The 20,250-nt window shown below is 41.2% G+C and overlaps 1 protein-coding gene across 1 annotated transcript in view; it reads right to left on the bottom strand.

Moving 5' to 3' along the window:
- Window positions 1–1,497: 1,497 nt before the first annotated feature.
- The window catches only part of LOC117526413 (hexokinase HKDC1-like), a 69,252-nt gene continuing 50,499 nt past the window's right edge, over window positions 1,498–20,250 (bottom strand). The window contains exons 14-18 of the mRNA XM_034188486.1: window positions 18,910–19,005; window positions 14,982–15,081; window positions 4,500–4,603; window positions 3,936–4,103; window positions 1,498–1,601 (exon numbers count right to left, since the gene is read on the bottom strand). Of these exons, the coding sequence (XP_034044377.1) occupies window positions 4,014–4,103; window positions 4,500–4,603; window positions 14,982–15,081; window positions 18,910–19,005 (390 nt within the window). The 3' untranslated portion in view covers window positions 1,498–1,601; window positions 3,936–4,013. The remainder of the gene's footprint in view (window positions 1,602–3,935; window positions 4,104–4,499; window positions 4,604–14,981; window positions 15,082–18,909; window positions 19,006–20,250) is intronic.

Consider the following 20,250-nt stretch of genomic DNA (forward strand, 5'->3'; position numbering starts at 1 on the left):
TCACCAGGTTCGGTTGCGGCGGAAATCGTGTGGTTCGACTCTTCTTAGGACAGACGTCTTCTATCCTCGAGCCTGCCCACACGTCACCTTTGTGAATTGACTGTTATCAGATTCTGAGATTGTCTGTGTATTCGTTGTGCACCTTGACAACATTAAATTGTTACTTTTTGGCTCATCTATTGACCGTTCATTTGCGCCCCCTGTTGTGGGTCCGTGTCACTACACTTTCACAACAACTTCTTTGATAATGAAGACATTTAAGGAACTGATGAGACAGAAATTACTAAATCATGTGACTGAGCAGTTGGACAGACTTGAGTTTGTGTATCCTAAGTAAATTAGAGGTGTTGAGGATGTAACACTCACCCTGTTGTTTTTTATAATTCAACATGTGGAGGTTCCGAAGACTCATTCGAATCTCAGTGCACAAGAGTCGGGGTGTCTTAGGGCCCTGTCCCACTGACGTTTAGGAGGATTTGCGGATGGAATGCGCACAAAAGTGGCCCACATCCGCCAAACAACCACAATAACCGTGTAACATTCCTGTGTGAGTCGGCCGCCATCCGAACACGTCCGTGATCATCCGCAGAGGCACGCATGTCCGCAGCCAGGATATTTGAGCGGCTCAAAAATCCTGCAGCAGATGAGAGCCGCATCACTGCATGAACACATACTGAAGACATACGCAGGACATACGCAACCAACGCGCCGCATATCCCCTGTCATCCGCTGATATCTGCAACTGACAGGTTGGCGCGGGTTGACGGCGGACCGGGACAGCGTGCAAAAACAGATGACGCGTGCCCAGCACGGCCACATCACGGTCGCAAATGGTATGTCGCGCATGCAGACAGAGTGGGCACGGATGAAGTGAGTGCATCACGGCCGCTGTGCCCCTCATGGCGGCGCCTCCGCGGTCGCCTTCGCTTCTGTTCTCTGTTATATCCGCTTTTCTTCCTCATGTATTCGCTGATCCACCCCGGGACATTTGTCATTTCCGCCCACCTTTGTTGCAGACTGTTGTCAGCTGTTGTCTCCTCATTTCATGCGCAAATCCTCCTAAACGCCAGTGGGACAGGGCCCTTAGCTTTGAGCTGCTCAAACTTAATTAAGTTCTCAATATTATGCAGAGGCAAGACAAAGTCACTGCCAAGTCATTCTCAGGTCATCAATCTGCAAGTCTCAAGTCAAGTCTCAAGTCAGCTTGCAAACAATTGGTGGCCATTATGAGTTGAGACTTGACTTGAGACTTGCAGATTCATGCCTTGAGAGTGACTTGCTGGTGACTTCGCCCCACCTCTGATATTATGAGTAAAGTTGATGAAGTTGAATCTTTGCTGGGAAGAATTAAGGCACACAAACAAAACTAGGATCCAACCTGAAGTGTACCTAATGTAGTGGCCAGAGTCTCCAGGATTTGTTTCAACACATGATCTTTTTCCTACCTCTCTATTTGTGACAGGTATTGGGTTTGGAATATTCCAGGTGTTTTTAAAGGTTCTGTGACACGTCCTCTAAAAAGCAAACCTCTTCTGGTTAAATCCAGTAGAACCTGGCGGACAATTTCTCCTAAATACATCCCACTGATCAGCTTCTCAAACCTTCATACACACAGAGAGAAACACTGTTAGCTTCTCAGGGTACCTGAGAACGACCAGAATCACAGGAGCATAAAACAAGCAGGTGCGAAAACCACATATTGCATTTACGACAGATTTTTTTGTTTGTTTGTTTGTTTTGCGTGGATACGCGAAACATGTAAACGTGTACAACAACAAAAGATTCAAACCATGGGCCGTATATAGAGATGAACAGTGAAAACAAAATGTTCCCTAGTTTCTGTGTACATAGGGTAAACACTGACATCATCAAACCACGCCCTGAGATGGTATGCCTTCATGCTGGATGGGAAATGGCTGAAAGAATTCAATTGTTTACAGCAGCAGAATATTTCAAAATTCCGCAACCTAAGAACAAAATCCTTTCTTTGTGGTGAAGTCAGTGAGGATAGGTGAAAATTGTGCGGACTGGCATTCAAGACCCGTATTTTTTGCAAATGTTTTCGGAGCTGCTGGCATGCGAATATGTACCAGACATCCACAACTATTTCATCAGAGATACAAATACTTCTTTGCAGGGTCCATGAACAAGATCATCATAGGATGTGTCTCAGACTGTCACAGCAAAGGTGAGTTGCTTTGCGCGGGTTCAAAATTTCGGGCGGAGATCAGGCAGAGATCTTTCCAACTGCTTGCACATTTGTTTGCCATTCTGTCCTCTGCTTGTCTTTTATTTTTCCTGTGGCTGTCCGACAGTTCGTTCTGGCTTTCTGATTGGCCAAATGTCTAGCACAAGCAGAGAAAGGACCACAGTAAACGCAGCTCCACATCTTGAAGAAATAAACAGATATTTTTTTTTCTCGCTCTCCCTCTCTCTCAGCGAGATGTGCCTTTCAAACCCCTGCTCAAATACAACATATTTGTCTGTAAACCATGGTTTACAGTTTCAGCTGGAACCGAGTACAGTGATTGAAAATATTGTACAGTGTCTGCCCAGCTTCAGGGCAAATACTGCCATGAACACTACTGGCCAGTAGATGCCAGGAGAGACCGTGAAAACTTGCCAAAACAAAATTCCAGATAATCCGTGTCTGCTCAATTTAAGATTTGTGGAATTTAATAAAGGCAAACACAATAACAATGTCTATAAACCCAGAGAATATACCCTATACTGAGAATATACCCCATACTGAGATTATCCTATCCTACCCATAATGCACTTGGCACAGCATGTCTACACTAAAACCTTAAAAATTAGTGCATTACTTTAAAACTAAAACATATATCTGATATTTTCACTTTCTAAAACTTCAGACATGACAATTTAAATAACTTGTCCGAAACTAGTTTGGTTAAAATTTGAACCATAAGTTAAAAATGTATGCCTCTGGATGACTTGGGTGATATTGCCCGCGTATCAGTATGGGGTTAAAAGAAATGAGCTTTTTTTTTGGTGACCAGTTCTCCTTTGACAAAAATTTATCGAAGATAATTAGTCCGATAATGGTTTTTAAAGTTATCTGAAAAGATAATCCGATAATGAAAACATTATCTTCGATAATTATTGGTTATCTGAACTGTGCCCACCACTGCGTATTTGTGGAAGTTTTTCTTTCTTAGTGGGGTTGTTTAAAATGCTGTTTACACCATGGGGTCTGTGCTTTGTCTGTCTTAATCATAATGGATGAAGCCTTTGAAACTTGCTCTGTGTGATAATTGCAATTTGGATTGTAACAACAACAACAACAATAATCTATATGTTGAATCCTTCGGATATAATGACCAAGTTGGCATAGCTGAGTATAGAAGAAGGAGGTTGCCATGGAGGTGCCTCTGGTGCATCGATCTCATGATACTCAAGCTGTGATGCCAAGAGACAGGGGAGGCATGAATAACATTTACCCCCTGCATGAAGTGCTTCAAACTGAGTTTTAATGCTAAATACTCTGAAGGATCTTCCACGTAGGCTGCCCCCCCCCCCCCCCCTTTTTGGGTTAATTGTTCATTTTTGTTGTTGGACATAATGAAGAAGATGAAAGTAACTTAAGATGCAAATATTTGCTTCCAAACATGACAAAATTCCTTGTGGAATTCCAGTAATGGGTTGTCTGCATTAATAAAACAAAGAACATGGCTAATGTGCAAGTTCTTCTTCACTCACGTTGGCCAGAATTCAACAGCATTTTAACAAAAGGCATTATAACAGTTTTGAATCCTGAAGGACTCCTCTAATCAATCAGTGGAAGAGTCAGCTATCTAATGACACCCAGCTGCACAGATTGTCATTTCAAAATATTTAAGTTGCTCCATATTTGAACGCTGAGACGATGTGAACATAATGTCTAACTCTATACACTGTGCGTGTGTGAATCTAACCTTTGTTTCCCAGGGTTGACAGAGATTTGGTCCACCTCAGTGTCATAAGGTGTGATGATGTCATCTAATGCGCCATCATCACCCATACCCCCCCACTCTGTATTTATACACATTTTTTTTTGTCTCTTCTTCCCCTTTTCTTTCTTCTCCCCCCATTGGTTCACCCTGCTGGAGACAAAAAAAAAAAAAAATCAGTGAAAGGATTTGACAGATGAGTTGTCACCTTTTAAAGTTTACATTCATCATTGTTAGTGCAGCTACTCAAACTAAAACACTGTCAATATTTAATTACATTTTTTTTAATATGGACTATGAAAGACCTTCTTAAGTATTTGTAGAAACACGTGAGAATAATTGTGTTTTCCAGACCTACGTAAATAGATGTGAACCATATGACTTAAAGGAAAAAGAATAAAAAAGTAAAACATGATGTTAGACTTTTAATGGCATCCAATTCTCCACCTCTATTCACCGAGACCATGATATGTCTAATTTCAATGAGAACATTTTTTTTTTTTTTTTTTTTTTTTTTTTTAGGTGTTCCTGTGAAGGTACGTTTTCCACCTTGTCATCTGGTGATTCTTCTTCTTCTTCCATTTTATCTTCATTTGTTTTAAACTTCTTTACATTTCTCAGTTCCTCCATGTAACAAACATTAGTGCCTGTTCCTGTGGGGGTGGAAAAAAAATGTATTGTTGAATTCTGTGCTATACAAAATATGGTAAACAATTTGCATTTGTGCTGTAACTAATGATGATTTGAGTACATTCTAACAACCTGTTAATTAAATCATTTAAAAAAGACTGAATCATGAAAAATGTCCATCAAACATTCCGGGATCCCAAAGTAACATGTTCAAATTGTTTATTTTGATTGCAAATATCTTCAAATGAGGACTCTGAGTGTTAGTGTGACAAGAAAACAGTGTCAAACTGTTTACATTTTTGTTTACAATCAAAATCCTGCAGGAACATCTTATCTGAGTTAAACCTGCTGTTACATCATACCTGCAAGGTTGATCTTAATTTAGCTGATATGTACAACCCCAATTCCAATGAAGTTGGGATGTTGTGTAAAATGTAAACAAAAACAGAATACAATGATTTGCAAATCCTCTTCAACCTATATTCAATTGACTACACCACAAAGACAAGATATTTAATGTTCAAACTGATAAACTTTGTTTTTGTGCAAATATTTGCTCATTTTTAAATGGATGCCTGCAACATGTTTCAAAAAAGCTGGGACAGTGGTATGTTTATCACTGTGTTACATCACCTTTCCTTCTAACAACACTCAATAAGCATTTGGGAACTGAGGACACTAATTGTTGAAGCTTGTAGATGGAATTCTTTCCCATTCTTGCATGATGTACGACTTCAGTTGTTCAACAGTCTGGGGTCTCCATTGTCTTATTTTGCGCTTCATAATGCACCACATATTTTCAATGGCCGACAGGTCTGGACTGCAGGCAGGCCAGTTTAGTACCCGTACTCTTTTACTATGAAGCTACGCTGTTGTAACACGTGCAGAATTTGGCTTGGCATTGTTTTGCTGAAATAAGCAGGGATGTCCCTGAAAAAGACATTGGTTAGATGGCAGCATGTGTTGCTCCAAAACCTGGATGTACCTTTCAGCATTGATGGTGCCATCACAGATGTGTAAGTTGCCCATGCCAAGGGCACGAACACACCCCAATACCATCACAGATGCTGGATTTTGAACTTTGCACTGGTACAATGTGGATGGTCTTTTACCTCTTATGTCCAGAGGACACAATGTCCATGATTTCCAAAAACAATTTGAAACGTGGACTCATGAGACCACAGCACACTTTTCCACTTTGCATATGTCCATTTCAAATGAGCTCGGGCCCAGAGAAGGCAGCGGCGGTTCTGGATGTTGTTGATATATGGCTTTCACTTTGCATGGTAGAGATTTAACTTGCACTTGTAGATGTAGCGACGAACTGTGTTAACTGACAATGGTTTTCTGAAGTGTTCCTGAGCCCACGTGGTAAGATCCTTTATTGAATTGAAGATTTATTGTGAACATAACAAAAGAAAAAATAAAACAACAACAAACAACGTAAATTTATGTTAGTTCAAAAAGGAGTGAGAAGAAGTCGAAACTTATCTAATCCCACCCCTTCTCCCTGTATAATGATTTACATATCAGTCCTTGTTTCCTTAAAAATATGACTGACAATCATGATAATAATAATAATAATTGCAAGAACTAATAGTAACAATAATAATGATATAATGATACAATTTTAGAAAAAAGACAAAGACATAAGGAACCCGACAAAACAAAACACAACAGAAAATATAGACCCAACTAACAATGAATATAAATAAATCCATAAACAAATATAGAAATAAATAATCAATAACAGTTTCCCGTGTTTTGTTTTTAAATTTTTTTAACAATATCTAATATTTCTTTCTCCTCCACCGCTTTGAGAAACACTGAATTCTAATTTTGTTCTATCAATACAGCCATGTTTTTCCCAACTGTCCCAGGATCAGAGATTTTTCCTGCAAGATCAGATCCCACATTTACAAAAAAATTATTTCTATTGTCAGCCACATCATTTTTATTACAAATTACATTACCCTCATCAATAAAATACTCAGAATATTGTAACTGTTTAGAACTACTTTTTATAATGTATAATAATCTAATAATATCTAATATCAAATTCTGTAAATCTAGGTACTACTGAGGTATTACCTAGATTTACAGAATTTGACAGTATCTCACTAGGCATGCTGACAAAACTCGTAATGTCAACAAAAAGCACAACCTGTTTATTTGATCCTATACCAACAAAACTGTTTAAGGACCTGTGGCCCACTCTTGGGCCGACTGTGCTGGAAATTATTAATCATTCTTTAACTTCTGGATCTGTTCCTAAATGTTTCAAATCTGCAGTGATTAAACCATTACTTAAGAAGCCTAATCTTGACCCTAGTGTATTGACAAACTATCGGCCGATATCAAATCTACCATTTTTCTCTAAAATTCTGGAAAAAGTGGTGTCACGGCAGCTTGTAGACTATCTTACTGAGAATAATCTCTTTGAGCCACTGCAGTCTGCTTTTAGAAAATATCATTCCACAGAGATGGCTCTCACTAAAGTGGTGAATGATCTTCTGCTTACAATGGATTCGGACACCACTACGGTTCTGTTGCTGTTAGATCTCAGTGCTGCATTTGATACAGTGGATCATCATATTCTACTTGATAGGCTGGAAAATCATTTTGGGATTACTGGGAGTGACCTTGCATGGCTGACGTCATACTTGACCAGTCGTTCTCACTGTGTTTTGTACAGTAACACTACCTCTAACCTTAGTGACATGAAATTTGGGGTTCCACAGGGGTCTGTCTTAGGCCCCCTGCTTTTCTCCCTTTATATAGCACCCCTTGGGCACATATTGCAGCGTTTTGGGATTACCTTTCACTGCTATGCAGATGATACTCAGTTATACATGCCGATAACTGCTGGTAATCTCGTTCACATAAAATCCTTAGAAGATTGCCTTGCAGCAGTGAGAAGTTGGATGTCTAGAAACTTCCTACTTTTAAACTCTGATAAGACTGAAATGATGACATCGGCATCAATTTGACCAGTTAACGCTCAGCCTTGGCTCGTGTGTCATACATCACACTGACAAAGTGAGGAACCTTGGGGTAATTTTTGATCTTTTGTTGTCCTTTGGCCTCCACATTAGAAATATTACTAGGACTGCTTTCTTCCACCTGCGAAATATAGTGAAGATTCGTCCCATCCTGTCTATGGCTGATGCTGAGACCCTGATCCATGCATTTATCTCTTCTAGATTGGACTACTGCAATGTTCTATTTTCTGGTTTACCGCAGTCATTAGGGATCTCCAATTGGTTCAAAATGCTGCAGCCAGACTTTTGACACAAAGCAGAAAGTTCGACCACATTACACCCATTTTAGCATCCCTTCACTGGCTTCCTGTCCCAGTGAGATCAGATTTTAAGGTTCTGCTACTAACCTATAAAATTATTCATGGACTGGCACCTCCCTACATAGCTGACCTAATTAAACCTTACGTACCGGCCCGGGCTTTACGTTCTCAGGGTGCAGGACTACTTTGTGTCCCTAAAGTGAATAAGAAGTCTGCAGGTCACAGATCTTTCTCTTATCGTGCCCCTGTTGTGTGGAATGATCTCCCTGCGTCAATAAAACAATCAGATTCTGTGGAGACTTTCAAGTCCAGACTTAAGACACACTTATTTTCCCTTTCATATGGCTAGCATACTGGTACAGTTTAGTTTTACGCTTTTTACTTTTAATTCATTTATTAGTAATTGGAGCAGATACCTAAATTCTGGGTCTTTTAGTGAAGTTTAGGGCTAGTGGCCGGCTATCACCTTAGTATTTCTCTGTTTTTCTTGTTTTTCTTGCAAATTATACAGTATTTTTTTGTCTTTCTGATGCCTGATTGTTTTTCTCTCTGTTTAAGGTGCAGCTCCATCCAGAGATGGAAGTTGTATTCGTGTTGGCGATCCTCCTGTCCTGTGCGCCAACAGCATTTCTTGTATATTCATCCATGAATTGTTCTGTGAATTGTTCTGTAATTTATGTTTGTAGCATGGCCCAAGCAGAGGGTCACCCCTTTGAGTCTGGTCTGCTTGAGGTTTCTTCCTCAGAGGGAGTTTTTCCTTACCACTGTTGCTCTGGGGGTTGGTAAGGTTATACCTTACCTGTGTGAAGCGCTTTGAGGCAACTTTGTTGTGATTTGGCACTATATAAATGAAAATAAATTAAAATAAAAAAAAAATATATATTTAATATAATATATAATTAGTATTCCCCACATTCCCTTTATATTATCTTTATTATTTAATAATAATACAATAACATGCTTTTGGAGGGCGGTATGCATTTTCAGAGGCCTGACGTTCATGCCCAGTCGCCCAAAATGACAGATATTCGCCCGAGTTAGACGAGGCATGGACGGAGGGACTCAGAAAATACATACTGCACGACAACAGCATGTTATTTGCATTATTATAACTTACTGAGATACACAACACGTAACACGTACATAAAAAGTTGGCTCACTTTAACTTTTGTCGTGTTGGCTGGCGCGCGCTGCTCTCCAAATTCGGCAGTGCGTCCTCATCAAGCTGGCTGCTTTGGCTGCTGTTCATTGTCGTACTATCCATGGGAAAATCATCCGGAATATCCATATGGGGACCAACACACACTTCTCGCCTTTTTATCTTTTCCTCTGCGGACAGTTTTTTTTTTCCCTCTGCGGACAGTTCTTGGGCTGCACGCTATGACGTCATTTGTTTACGCACAGCAGGCATGTATAGCCAGGTAGCGTTGATGTAAATCTACGATACCGGCCAAGCAACGCCTCGGTAAAGTGATAATAATGTCCTATAATATCCTTTTTTGCTGGACCTTATGATATTAGTTAACTTATTTCTATATTGTTTACCGTACATTTATTTTCTCCCTCTTTAGTCCTCTGTATAGCGCATTTTTCTTCTTGCAGGCATTTTGTAAACCTTTTGTGATCCATGGACAGTTGCCATACTTCAGTTTTCTTGTGTATTCTTTAATTGGACAGCATTTGTCATATAATTGCTTAAATGCCTTCAGAAATATTTCATATGCATTGTCCACATTGTTTTCTTGGTATACTGCTTCCCAGTTTTGCGCCAGTAATTCATTCCTGAATGCATTTATTGATTCCCCTGACCTCATTCTCTGATATTCTTTTTGATTATTTTTCTTTCTCTTGGTGTGGTTGTAATCATAGATGATAAAGACTGGTAGATGATCACTGATGTCATTAATTAGAATACCACTTATTGTTTTATATTTAAGTTTGTTAGTGTATATGTTGTCAATCAAGGTGGCACAATTGAGGGTGATTCTGGTTGGTCTGGTGATTTTTGGAAACAAGGATTCAAGGATTCAAAAGAATTTTATTGTCATATACACATAGGAACATGTTCCCTGCACAATGAAATATGTTTACTGCATTTTACCCATCCTAATTGTTGTGTGGGCCGCTGAAGAGGAGGTACTGCTGGCCCACCACCACTAGAGGGCGCCCTGCCTGGAGTGCGGGCTCCAGGCACCAGAGGGCGCTGCCGCCTCACAGGAGCAGCCAGGACGACAGCTGTCATCCATCACTAGAGACAGCTGATCCCAATCAATACGGAGGTATATCAGCAGGACGCATCTCCACCTCATTTGCCGAGATATCGCCATACCTAAGAGGTAACGACTCTCAGCCGTTCGTGAGTATTGTTCTGTACGTGTTTTTGCAAGAGTACCTGTTTAATCTCTGGACCGCAGGAGCTGGTGACTGGGAGCTAGGACTGCACTCCTTTTCCCCCTGAGAGATAACTGCTTACTCTGCACATTCTTGATTGTTGTTGACGAGAGGTGGAGGTGGACTCTCCACCCTCCGTGTTGCTGGGTGCAGCCGCATCCACACCCGACTGTTTCTGTTTCCTGCCAGCAGTACCGGATCCGGCGAGCGGAGGCAGTGGCCACCTGGGAATTCGGGACTTGGCGGCTCCAGTATCCCCGGGGTCCGGTGGCGGAGGAGATCGGGTTGGTTCCGGTTCGACTTGGACAGACGTCTCCTATCGTCGAGCCTGCCCACACGACACCTATGAATTAGACTTAATCTCTCTATTGTTATCAGTTGTATTTGTTGTGCCCTTTTTTCACAACAGTAAAAACAGTGTTATTTGATTCCTCCATTGTCCGTTCATTGTCGCCCCCTGTTGTGGGTCCGTGTTCCTACACTTTCACAACACTAATTGCCAGTTAGGAGCAGAGGTCGCCTTTATGGCACCTGGGGACCAGCTCAGATGTACATTCCTGCCTTAGGTCATGAGCAGGGCTGAGCAAACCTTGACCGGCCTCATGACAAACAGACAACACATACATAACACACACAACACATAAGCCGGCCCGGTACATGAACACATATAACAGCACACACAAGATAAAAATTGGAAAGAAAAACCTCCAGTGCTGCTGCGTTGAACCACGCAGCAGCCCTGAAGAAGAAAAAAACCCATCGCACAGATAAACAATGACAATCACACAAAAACAGACGACAGCCGAGACTTGAATGTGTCCAGTGTTCAGACAGACAGCCCGGAAGGCCGCCCTTGGCGCCATCAACAGCCTTATCTGTCAATCCTGGGGGGAGGGGGGCGCTCCCAGTCCTGAATCAGTCCACCAGAGTCTCAAGGTCCCACAGTCAACATCTCAGGACTGGGAGAGACTAAGAGGCAGGGAAGACAGGGAAGTGAGGCAACAGAAGTTTTCTTCGGAGGAGGATTTTATCCCAGCGGCCTTGAAGAGCAGCTGGTGTTTGGGAACCAAACAGATATCCAGATTAGCAGACGCCTGAAAGATTCCACAGTCTGAAACAGAGTGGCTTCCAATACATCTGAATAGAGAAGAGGAGATGTGGTCATTACTGACGATCAAAGCGGTTTTCCAGTGCAGCCATTCTCCCCGAGATGGATTCCAACGTGCGGTTAACACCCGCCGACTGAGCTGACACTGCCCTTCCAATCGAATCAATCATGTGGAGCAGCCTGGACGGGCCAATTAGTGCCGCTTCCACCTTCTTAATTTTCTGGTAAACCAGTGCTATGGCCGCTCCACACAGCAGAAACCTGGTCACCACAGCTCCAAATAAATAGACATCTTCAACGTCCTCCACAGACAACGTGTACAGGCACATGACTTGCCACCTCTTCCAACTATCCATCACGTACCCCGCCACATGTGTCCTGGCAGGACAGGTCGGGTCCTCTGCTCCTGAGTGTCTTGTAGAAAAAATAGTGTCAATTGCGCTCAGAGACCACTTAATCAGATCCATTTTTGCCATTTTCCAGAACAGCAGAGCTGGCAGCCTCACAGACAACACGCTACAGAAGCAGGAAAGATAAGGAGGGACGAGGGAGGAAAAATGTGACCGTCTCAACCGAGAGCAAGAAGGCAAGCAGACTCATACTATACATTGCACTGATAAAGTCATCTGTTGTACTATGCTTATATGGATTGAAAACTACTTTGTTGCTTTGTTTTGCAAATGTACCCCCTATCCATTCCCTGAAAGTATCAATATTTGTACCTGGTGTCCTATATATGCAGCTAACTCTAATATTCTTTTTCTTTTCTTCACATATTTCAGTAGTTATACATTCTAGTAAGTTATCATCCACAGTTGTCATACTTTCAATCACTTTGTAGCTCAAGTTTTTATCCACATATATGGCAACTCCTCCACCACCTTTGTTTTTTCTGTCTATATTCCTTAATTTGTATCCTTCCAGCTCAAAGTCCATCCCTTTATCTGTATTGATCCAGGTTTCCGATATTGCCATACTACATGGTTGTGAAAAAATTTGTAAATATTCCTTAATGTTATTGAAGTTGGCGTAGAGGCTTGTGCTGTTGAAATGGATAATTGATAGTCGATGCTTTGATTTAATGTTCTGCTTGAATTGTTTGTCATTGTAGTAGGTGCAATTGTTGTTAATGCCGTAGAAAAAATGATTGTCTGGGTCAATATTCTGTTCTAAATCCTGTGCATTGTGTTCAGTGAATTCAAAAGTTCTCAGTTCCAGATGATGATGATCATTTATCCTCTCAGTTAAGTGCTTAATATTGTTTTCAGATAAAGATGAATGAGATCAGTCATGTGTGTCATGGTTGTTACCTCATAGTCCAGTTCATGTTGATCATTGGTATTTTTCCAGCTCCTCCATCCTCCTGATGACCAGCACTTTGTCTTGTGGCCCGTTCAGTTTAATGAATACTTTACAGTTGCTTGTCCATGTGTTCGTTATTTTGCCCTGCTTCCTCAGATCGTGTGCTTTTCTGGCTATGTCAGCGTTATATTTCGTTAGATGGTCATTCATGAAAACATTTGTTCCCTTTAAGTTTCTCCCATTTCAGCAGTGCCAAATTGTGTTTCCTGTTAACAAATCTTAGGATGATAGCTGGCTTGTCGGTGGCACTTTTCCTGGGCAGCAGGTGACACGCCTCGATGTTGTTACAGTCCAGTTCGATCCCTTTGGACTCCAGGAAAGCAGCAACTTGCTCCTCCGTGGATCGGATGTCTAGCTCGTCAGGGTCTCCTCCAACAGTGCCGCTCACTGCCCGAACATACGTGCGGGGTTTTACCTGGGGGTCCTGTGACGATCACATCATTTATCCGCGTGTACTGCTCCAGCTCTGCAACTCTGCTCTCCAAAAAGATGATCCGCTTTTCTTTCACTGCATTCTGGATGCAGAGCGATTTCACCTCCTTGACCAGGATACCTCTGCAAGAAAGTCGAGCGACCTTTTAATGTCGTCGACTTCCTCAGCTGTTCTTTGGTCCCATGTAGCCAGATGTTATTGGCAGTCAGCTAAAGATGTTAGCGTGAGCCAACCCTTTCCTCCCGTCACTGACCTTTCCACAAAGCCGCGCTGCTTTCGATCTTACTTCGTCAAAGTGCCTCCACTGTACAGTCCCATCAGAAAAAAGCAGCAAAAGAGCAGAAAAAGAGCATATTCCAATGTTTTATGCAATATTTTACACAATGATGTCGGTTTTTGATGCAATGTCCCCTTAGGTATTGAAGGTCATGGCCATTCAGTGTTGGTTTTCGGCCTTGCTGCTTACGTGTAGAAAGTTGTCCAGATTTTATGAATCTTCTGATTGTATTATGGACTGTAAATGATGGAATCCCTAAATTATTTACAATTTAATGTTGAGAAACATTGTTCTTAAACTGCTGGAGTATTTTTCACGCAGTTGTTCACAAAGTGGTGATCCTCGCCCCATTTTTGTTTGTGAACGGCTGAGCCTTTTAGGGATGCTCCTTTTATACCCAATCATAACACTCACAATTAGTCTCTTCAGTTCCCAAATGCTTATTGAGCGTTGTTAGAAGGAAAGGTGATGTAACACAGTGGTAAACATACCACTGTCCCAGCTTTTTTGAAACGTGTTGCAGGCATCCATTTCAAAATGAGCAAATATTTGCACAAAAATAGTCCAACCCAATGCTCTCTACATTGAGTTGGACCAGCACTGCCTACAGCGCCTGCAGAGTGTATAGAATGCTGCAGCCTGCCTTTTGACTAAAACAAAGAAGCATGAGCACATCAACCCTGTGCTCTGCACCTTATACTGGCTCCCTGTCGGCTTTCGTGTTAAATATAAAGTTTTGCTGATTGTTTTTAAGTGTCTGCACTGTATAGGCCCAATGTATCTGAGTGAGCTCTTGCAGCCGTACACTCCACGTAGGGCTCTGAGGTCAGCTAACCAGCTTCTCCTGGCTGTTCCTAAAGCCAGGCTTAAATCCAGAGGTGATAGAGCCTTTTCTGTGGCAGCACCATGACTCTGGAATGATCTTCCGCTGACTGTCAGGTCCTCAGAGTCTGTGGGACAGTTTAAGTCCAGACTGAAAACCCATCTCTTCTTCCTGGCTTTCAACACTGGCTAAGTGGTGTATGCTTTGCTCTGCTATTTTGCTCTGTATTTTTAGATTTTTTATTTATTTATTTTTATTCTTTTCCTTTCTTAATATTTTACACTTTTGTATTGCTATTATTGTGAAACACTTTGGTCAGCTGCAGCTGTGTTGTAAATGTGCTATATAAATAAATTTGAATTGAACTGAATTGAATTGAAAGAACCAAAAGAATAAAGTTTATCAGTTTGAACATTAAATATCTTGTCTTTGTGGTGCATTCAATTAAATATAGGTTGAAAAGGATTTGCAAATCATTGTATTCTGTTTTTATTTACATTTCACACAACGTCCCAACTTCATTGGAATTGGGGTTGTACTTTTAAGGCAGGCCAAAAATTCTAAAGAGAACCTCAACACCCTAAGAATTGCTGTTGACAATATATCCTACTGTGCAAAAATGTTAGAATCCTGATGGTCATCACCTGATTTTCACAATGATTGAAGCTCAAGAACACACATGCACAGTGTAGCGTTTAATACACACCAGCTATTAATCCAATTTCACACTTTGGGTCTTCATAGGCACAGCTCATCATGGTCCCAACTGTGTCATTCAATATGGCTGCAATGTCCAGGTCAAACTCCTATTGGTATACACATGAAAGAACACACACCCACACAATGTGCAGTCAAAATGAGTGCAGGGTCAGCTCTGATGTGATGACTGCAGTGACATATTCTTATGCTGCAGTCTAGTTCTGGAAAGTGACCTTGAATGATCATCCAGTTAAATATAAAGATAACAGTAATACAAGAACATTTTCCTCCATTTACAGTGAGGAAAATAAGTATTTGAACACCCTGCGATTTTGCAAGTTCTCCCACTTAGAAATCATGGAGGGGTCTGAAATTTTCATCTTAGGTGCATGTCCACTGTGAGAGACATAAGCTAAAAAAAAAAAAAAAAATCAGTAAATCACAATGTATGATTTTTTTTAATAATTTATTTGTAAGTTACTGCTGCAAATAAGTATTTGAACACCTGTGAAAATCAATGTTAATATTTTGTACAGTAGCCTTTGTTTGCAATTACAGAGGTCAAACGTTTCCTGTAGTTCTTGACCAAGTTTTCACACACTGCAGCAGGGATTTTGGTCCACTCCTCCATACAGATTTTCTCCAAATCTTTCAGGTTTGGAGTTTCAGCTCCCTATAAAGATTTTCTATTGAGTTCAGGTCTGGAGACTGGCCAGGCCATTCCAGGACCTTGAAATGCTTCTTGCGGAGCCCTTCCTTAGTTGCCCTGGCTGTGTGTTTGGGGTCATTGTCGTGCTGGAAGACACCAGCCATGATCCATCTTCAATGCTCTTACTGAGGGAAGGAGGTTGTTTGCCAAAATCTCGCAATACATGACCCCACTCATCCTCCCTTCAATGTGGGGCAGTCGTTCTGTCCCCTTTTCAGAAGTGCACCCCCAGAGTATGATGTGTCCACCCCCATGCTTCATGGTTGGGATGGTTTTCTTGGGGTTGTTCTCATCCTCTAAACATGGTAAGTGGAGTTGATTCCAAAAAGCTCTATTTTGGTCTCATCTGACCACATGACCTTCTCCCATGCCTTCTCTGGATCATCCAGATGGTCACTGGTGAACAAACGAGCCTGGACATGTGCTGGGTTGAGCAGGGGGACCTTGCTGCCCTGCAGGATTTTAAACCATGACAGCATCATGTGTTACTAATGTACACTTTGTGACTGTGGTCCCAGCAATCTTCAGATCATTGACCAGGTCCTCCTGTGTAGTTCTGAGCTTTCTCAGAATCATCCTTACCCCACAAAGTGAGATCTTGCATGGAATCCCAGACCGAGGAAGACTGACAGTCATCTTGTGTTTCTTCCACTTTCTAATAAATAATCATAACAGTTGTTGTCTTCTACCAAGCTGCTTGCCTGTTGTCCTGTAGTCCATCCCAGCCTTGTGCAGGTCTACAGTTTTGTCCCTGGTGTCCTTAGACAGCTCTTTGGTCTTGGCTATGGTGGACAGGTTGGAGTGTGATTGATTGAGTGTGTGAACAGGTGTCTTTTATACGGGTAACAAGTTCAAACAGGTGCAATTAATACAGGTAAAGAGTGCAGAATAAGAGGGCTTCTTAAAGAAAAATTAACAGGTCTGTGTGAGCCAGAATTCTTGCTGGTTGGTAGGTGTTCAAATACTTATTGGCAGCAGTAACATACAAATAAATTATTTTAAAAAATCATACATTGTGATGTCTGAATTTTTTTTTTTTTTAGATTATGTCTCTCACAGTAGACATGCACCTAAGATGAAAATTTCAGACCCCTCCATGATTTCTAAGTGGGAGAACTTGCAAAACCGCAGGGTGTTCACATACTTATTTTCCTCACTGTATATTCCCTATTTTAGAGACCCATTAATCCAAAGGTGTCATACTGATTCCAGAAAGGGCCAAGAGGGTGCAGGTTTTCTTTGTAACCACCCACTGCACCAGATGATTTCACTGATTAACATCACTTTGAGCAGATGGAATCAGTTAATCAGTGAAATCACCTGGTGCAGTGGGTGGTTACAAAGAAAACCTGCACCCTCTTGGCCCTTTCTGGAATCAGTTTGACACCTGTGCGATTAATCCCTGGGTGCAGGGTGTATTTCTGATCTCAGCCTGTATTCACAGCGTCTCACTTTTTCCACATTTTGTTATGTTACAATGTTATTTCAAAATGGAGGAAATTCAGTTTTTCCATCAAACATCTACTCACAACATCCCATAATGACAATATGAAATTTTTTTGTTAATTTTTGAAAATTTATTAAAAATAATAATAAAAAAAATCTAAGAAATCACATGCACATACGTATTCACACCCTTTGCTCAATACTTTGTTGATGCACCTTTGGCAGTAATTACAACCTCAAGTCTCCTTGAATATGATGCCACAAGCTTGGCGCACCTATCTTTGGGCAGTTTTGTCCGTTCCTCTTTGCAGCACCTCTCAAGCTCCATCAGGTTGGATGGGGAGTGCTGGTGCACAGCGATTTTCAGATCTCTCCAGAGATGTTCAGTCAGATTCAGGTCTGGGCTCTGGCTGGGCCACTCGAGGACATTCACAGAGTTGTCCTGAAGCCACTCCTTTGATATTTTGGCTGTGTGCTTAGGGTCATTGTCCTGCTTAATGTTAGTGTCTCCCTGCTTAATGTCTGCCCCAGTCTGAGGTCAGGAGCGCTCTGGAGCTTTTTTTCATCCAGGATGTCTCTGTACATTGCTGCATTCATCTTTCCCTCAATCCTGACTAGTCTCTCAGTTCCTGCCACTGAAAAAAATCCCCACAGCATGATGCTGCCACCACCATGCTTCACTGTAGTGATGTGCCTGTTTTCCTGCAAACATAATGCCTGGCTTTCACACCAAAGAGTTCAATCTTTGTCTCAGCAGACCATAGAATTTTGTCTCTCATGGTCTGAGAGTCCTTCAGGTGCCTTTTCGTAAACTACAGGCGGGCTGCCATGTGCCTTTTACTGAGGAGAGGCCTCCATCTGGCCATTCTACCATACAGGCCTAATTTGGTGGATTGCTGCAGAGATGGTTGTCTTTCTGAAAGGCTCTCCTCTATCCACAGAGGAATGCTGGAGCTCTGACAGAGTGACCAATGGGTTCTTGGTCAGTTCCCTGACAAAGGCCCTTCTCCCCTGATCGCTCAGTTTAGACGGGTGGCCAGCTCTAGGAAGAGTCCTGGTGGATCTGCACTCCCTCCATTTATGGATGATGGAGGCCACTGTGCTCATTTGGGACCTTCAAATCAAATGTTTCTGTACCCTTCCCCAGATTTGTGCCTTTAGACAATCCTGTCTCAGAGGTCTGCAGTCATTTCTTTTGATTTCATGCTTTGTTTGTGCTCTGGCATACACTGTCAACTGTTGGACCTTATATGTAGACAGGTGTGTACTTTTCCAAATCACGTCCAGTCACCTGAATTTACCCCAGGTGGACTCAAATTAAGCTGTAGAAACATCTCAAGGATGCACCTGAGCTCAATTCTGAGCTTCATGGTAAATGCTGTGAATACTTTATGTGCATGTGATTTCTTTCTTCTTCTTTTTTTTTTTTTAATGTATAAATTTGCAAAAAAAAAAAAAAGTTTTTAGTTAGTTCATAAAGTCCATTGACATCCAAAAATTTGCTCACGATCCCCCACCCCCCACCCGCAATGTTAATGTTAACACTATAACAGTCGCCACTGAGACCAGAGCTATTCCAGATATGCAATGCATTTTGTGTCGTTGTAAAACTGAACTTCTTTGTAAATTGTCAAAATCAATTTAATGCATGTCATAGGTTCATGTCTCAACATGCCATGTAAAAGTGGAGCATTATTCTTTCACAGCAAACCTTGTGCAATTGTTTTTTGTTGTGTTTTTTAAATCATGTTAATAGCATTTCTGTTTGAATTTGGCTCACGTTGCGTCTCTTGATGGCTTCTTTCAGCATTCCAACAACATCATGTCCTTCACAGTTTGTGGCCTTGAAGCCTTTGGTCCAGCTCACCAGTGTCCCCTTAAAGACAAACAGAAGTTAAATTAATTTTACTGAAAACATAAATCCCTGTGACCCTTGATTGCAGTAAGCGGGTATAGAAATTGATTGAATGAAGGAAAACATAAATGTCCACCCACCACTAATCTGATACTTTAAAACCCATAATTTCTTTCTCTGGGATGTTTGTACCAACCTTCCTGCGAGAATAATATTTATTTTGCTGACAGTGTGAATATTAAACATTCTTCATGGAATTGGACAGTACAATGTTGGCCTAAATAAGAATTACTGCATCATGTTTATTCACAAAAGGTTATCTATATAATAATAGCCAAGTGGCCTTGTGTGTGTGTGTGTGTGTGTGTGTGTGTGTGTGTGTGTGTGTGTGTGTGTGTGTGTGTGTGTGTGTGTGTGTGTGTGTGTGTGTGTGTGTGTGTGTGTGTGTGTGTGTGTGTGTGTGTGTGTGCGCGCGCGCGCGCATGCGTATGTATGGCTTCAATCACACAAAAACTGGGGAGAACTGACATGTGCCATTTGGTATGCTTATGTATTTTGGGTCAAGGATGAACACTGCGAAAACAGAAAGTTGATAGAACAAATAATTTTGGAGAAATTAGCAATTTTATCTAACAAGTAAACAGTGGACATTATGCTACAATGCATCATGGAAGTTTGGGGTTTTGGGGTTTTAAATGTTATTGTGTAAGTTTAACAGTGTTGTTGGTGTTATTTATTTATTGTGTTTTTGTTGTTAAATTGGTTTAGTTAGTTTGGTTAAGACTCATGTTGCTGTTACCATGAGTGACTTAAGTTTCATGTTGGTACCATGAGTGAAATGTGTAGTGTTTTTAATGTCTTCCGCCACCGTCTTTGTTTGTCAAATTGAAAGCACCTGCTTACAGCAGCTGTACGTGCAACTTTGATCACAAAGAAAAGAAACTGGACAGCTGATATTTGCCGTCTGGTATGCTTATTTATTTTGGGTGAAGGATGAATGCTGTGAAAGTGGAACATTGATCGGACTAATATTTTTGGAGAAGCTATGGATATTAGCTAACAACACTGAATAATGGATGTTGCTAACTACACATGCCTTTCCAGCAGGAGGTGATAAGTCACCTTTATATTAAAAGTGTGAGTGCAGTGAGTGATTTTATTTAGTAAGTCAAAAGTACCATAATATAATTCTAAATACATGAAAAATACATGAATGACACCAGAAAGTGAAAACACTTATTTCCATTGTGGTCCATTTAAAAATCA

The sequence above is a fragment of the Thalassophryne amazonica genome, chromosome 2, assembly GCF_902500255.1.
Source record: "Thalassophryne amazonica chromosome 2, fThaAma1.1, whole genome shotgun sequence".
NCBI lineage: Eukaryota > Metazoa > Chordata > Actinopteri > Batrachoidiformes > Batrachoididae > Thalassophryne > Thalassophryne amazonica.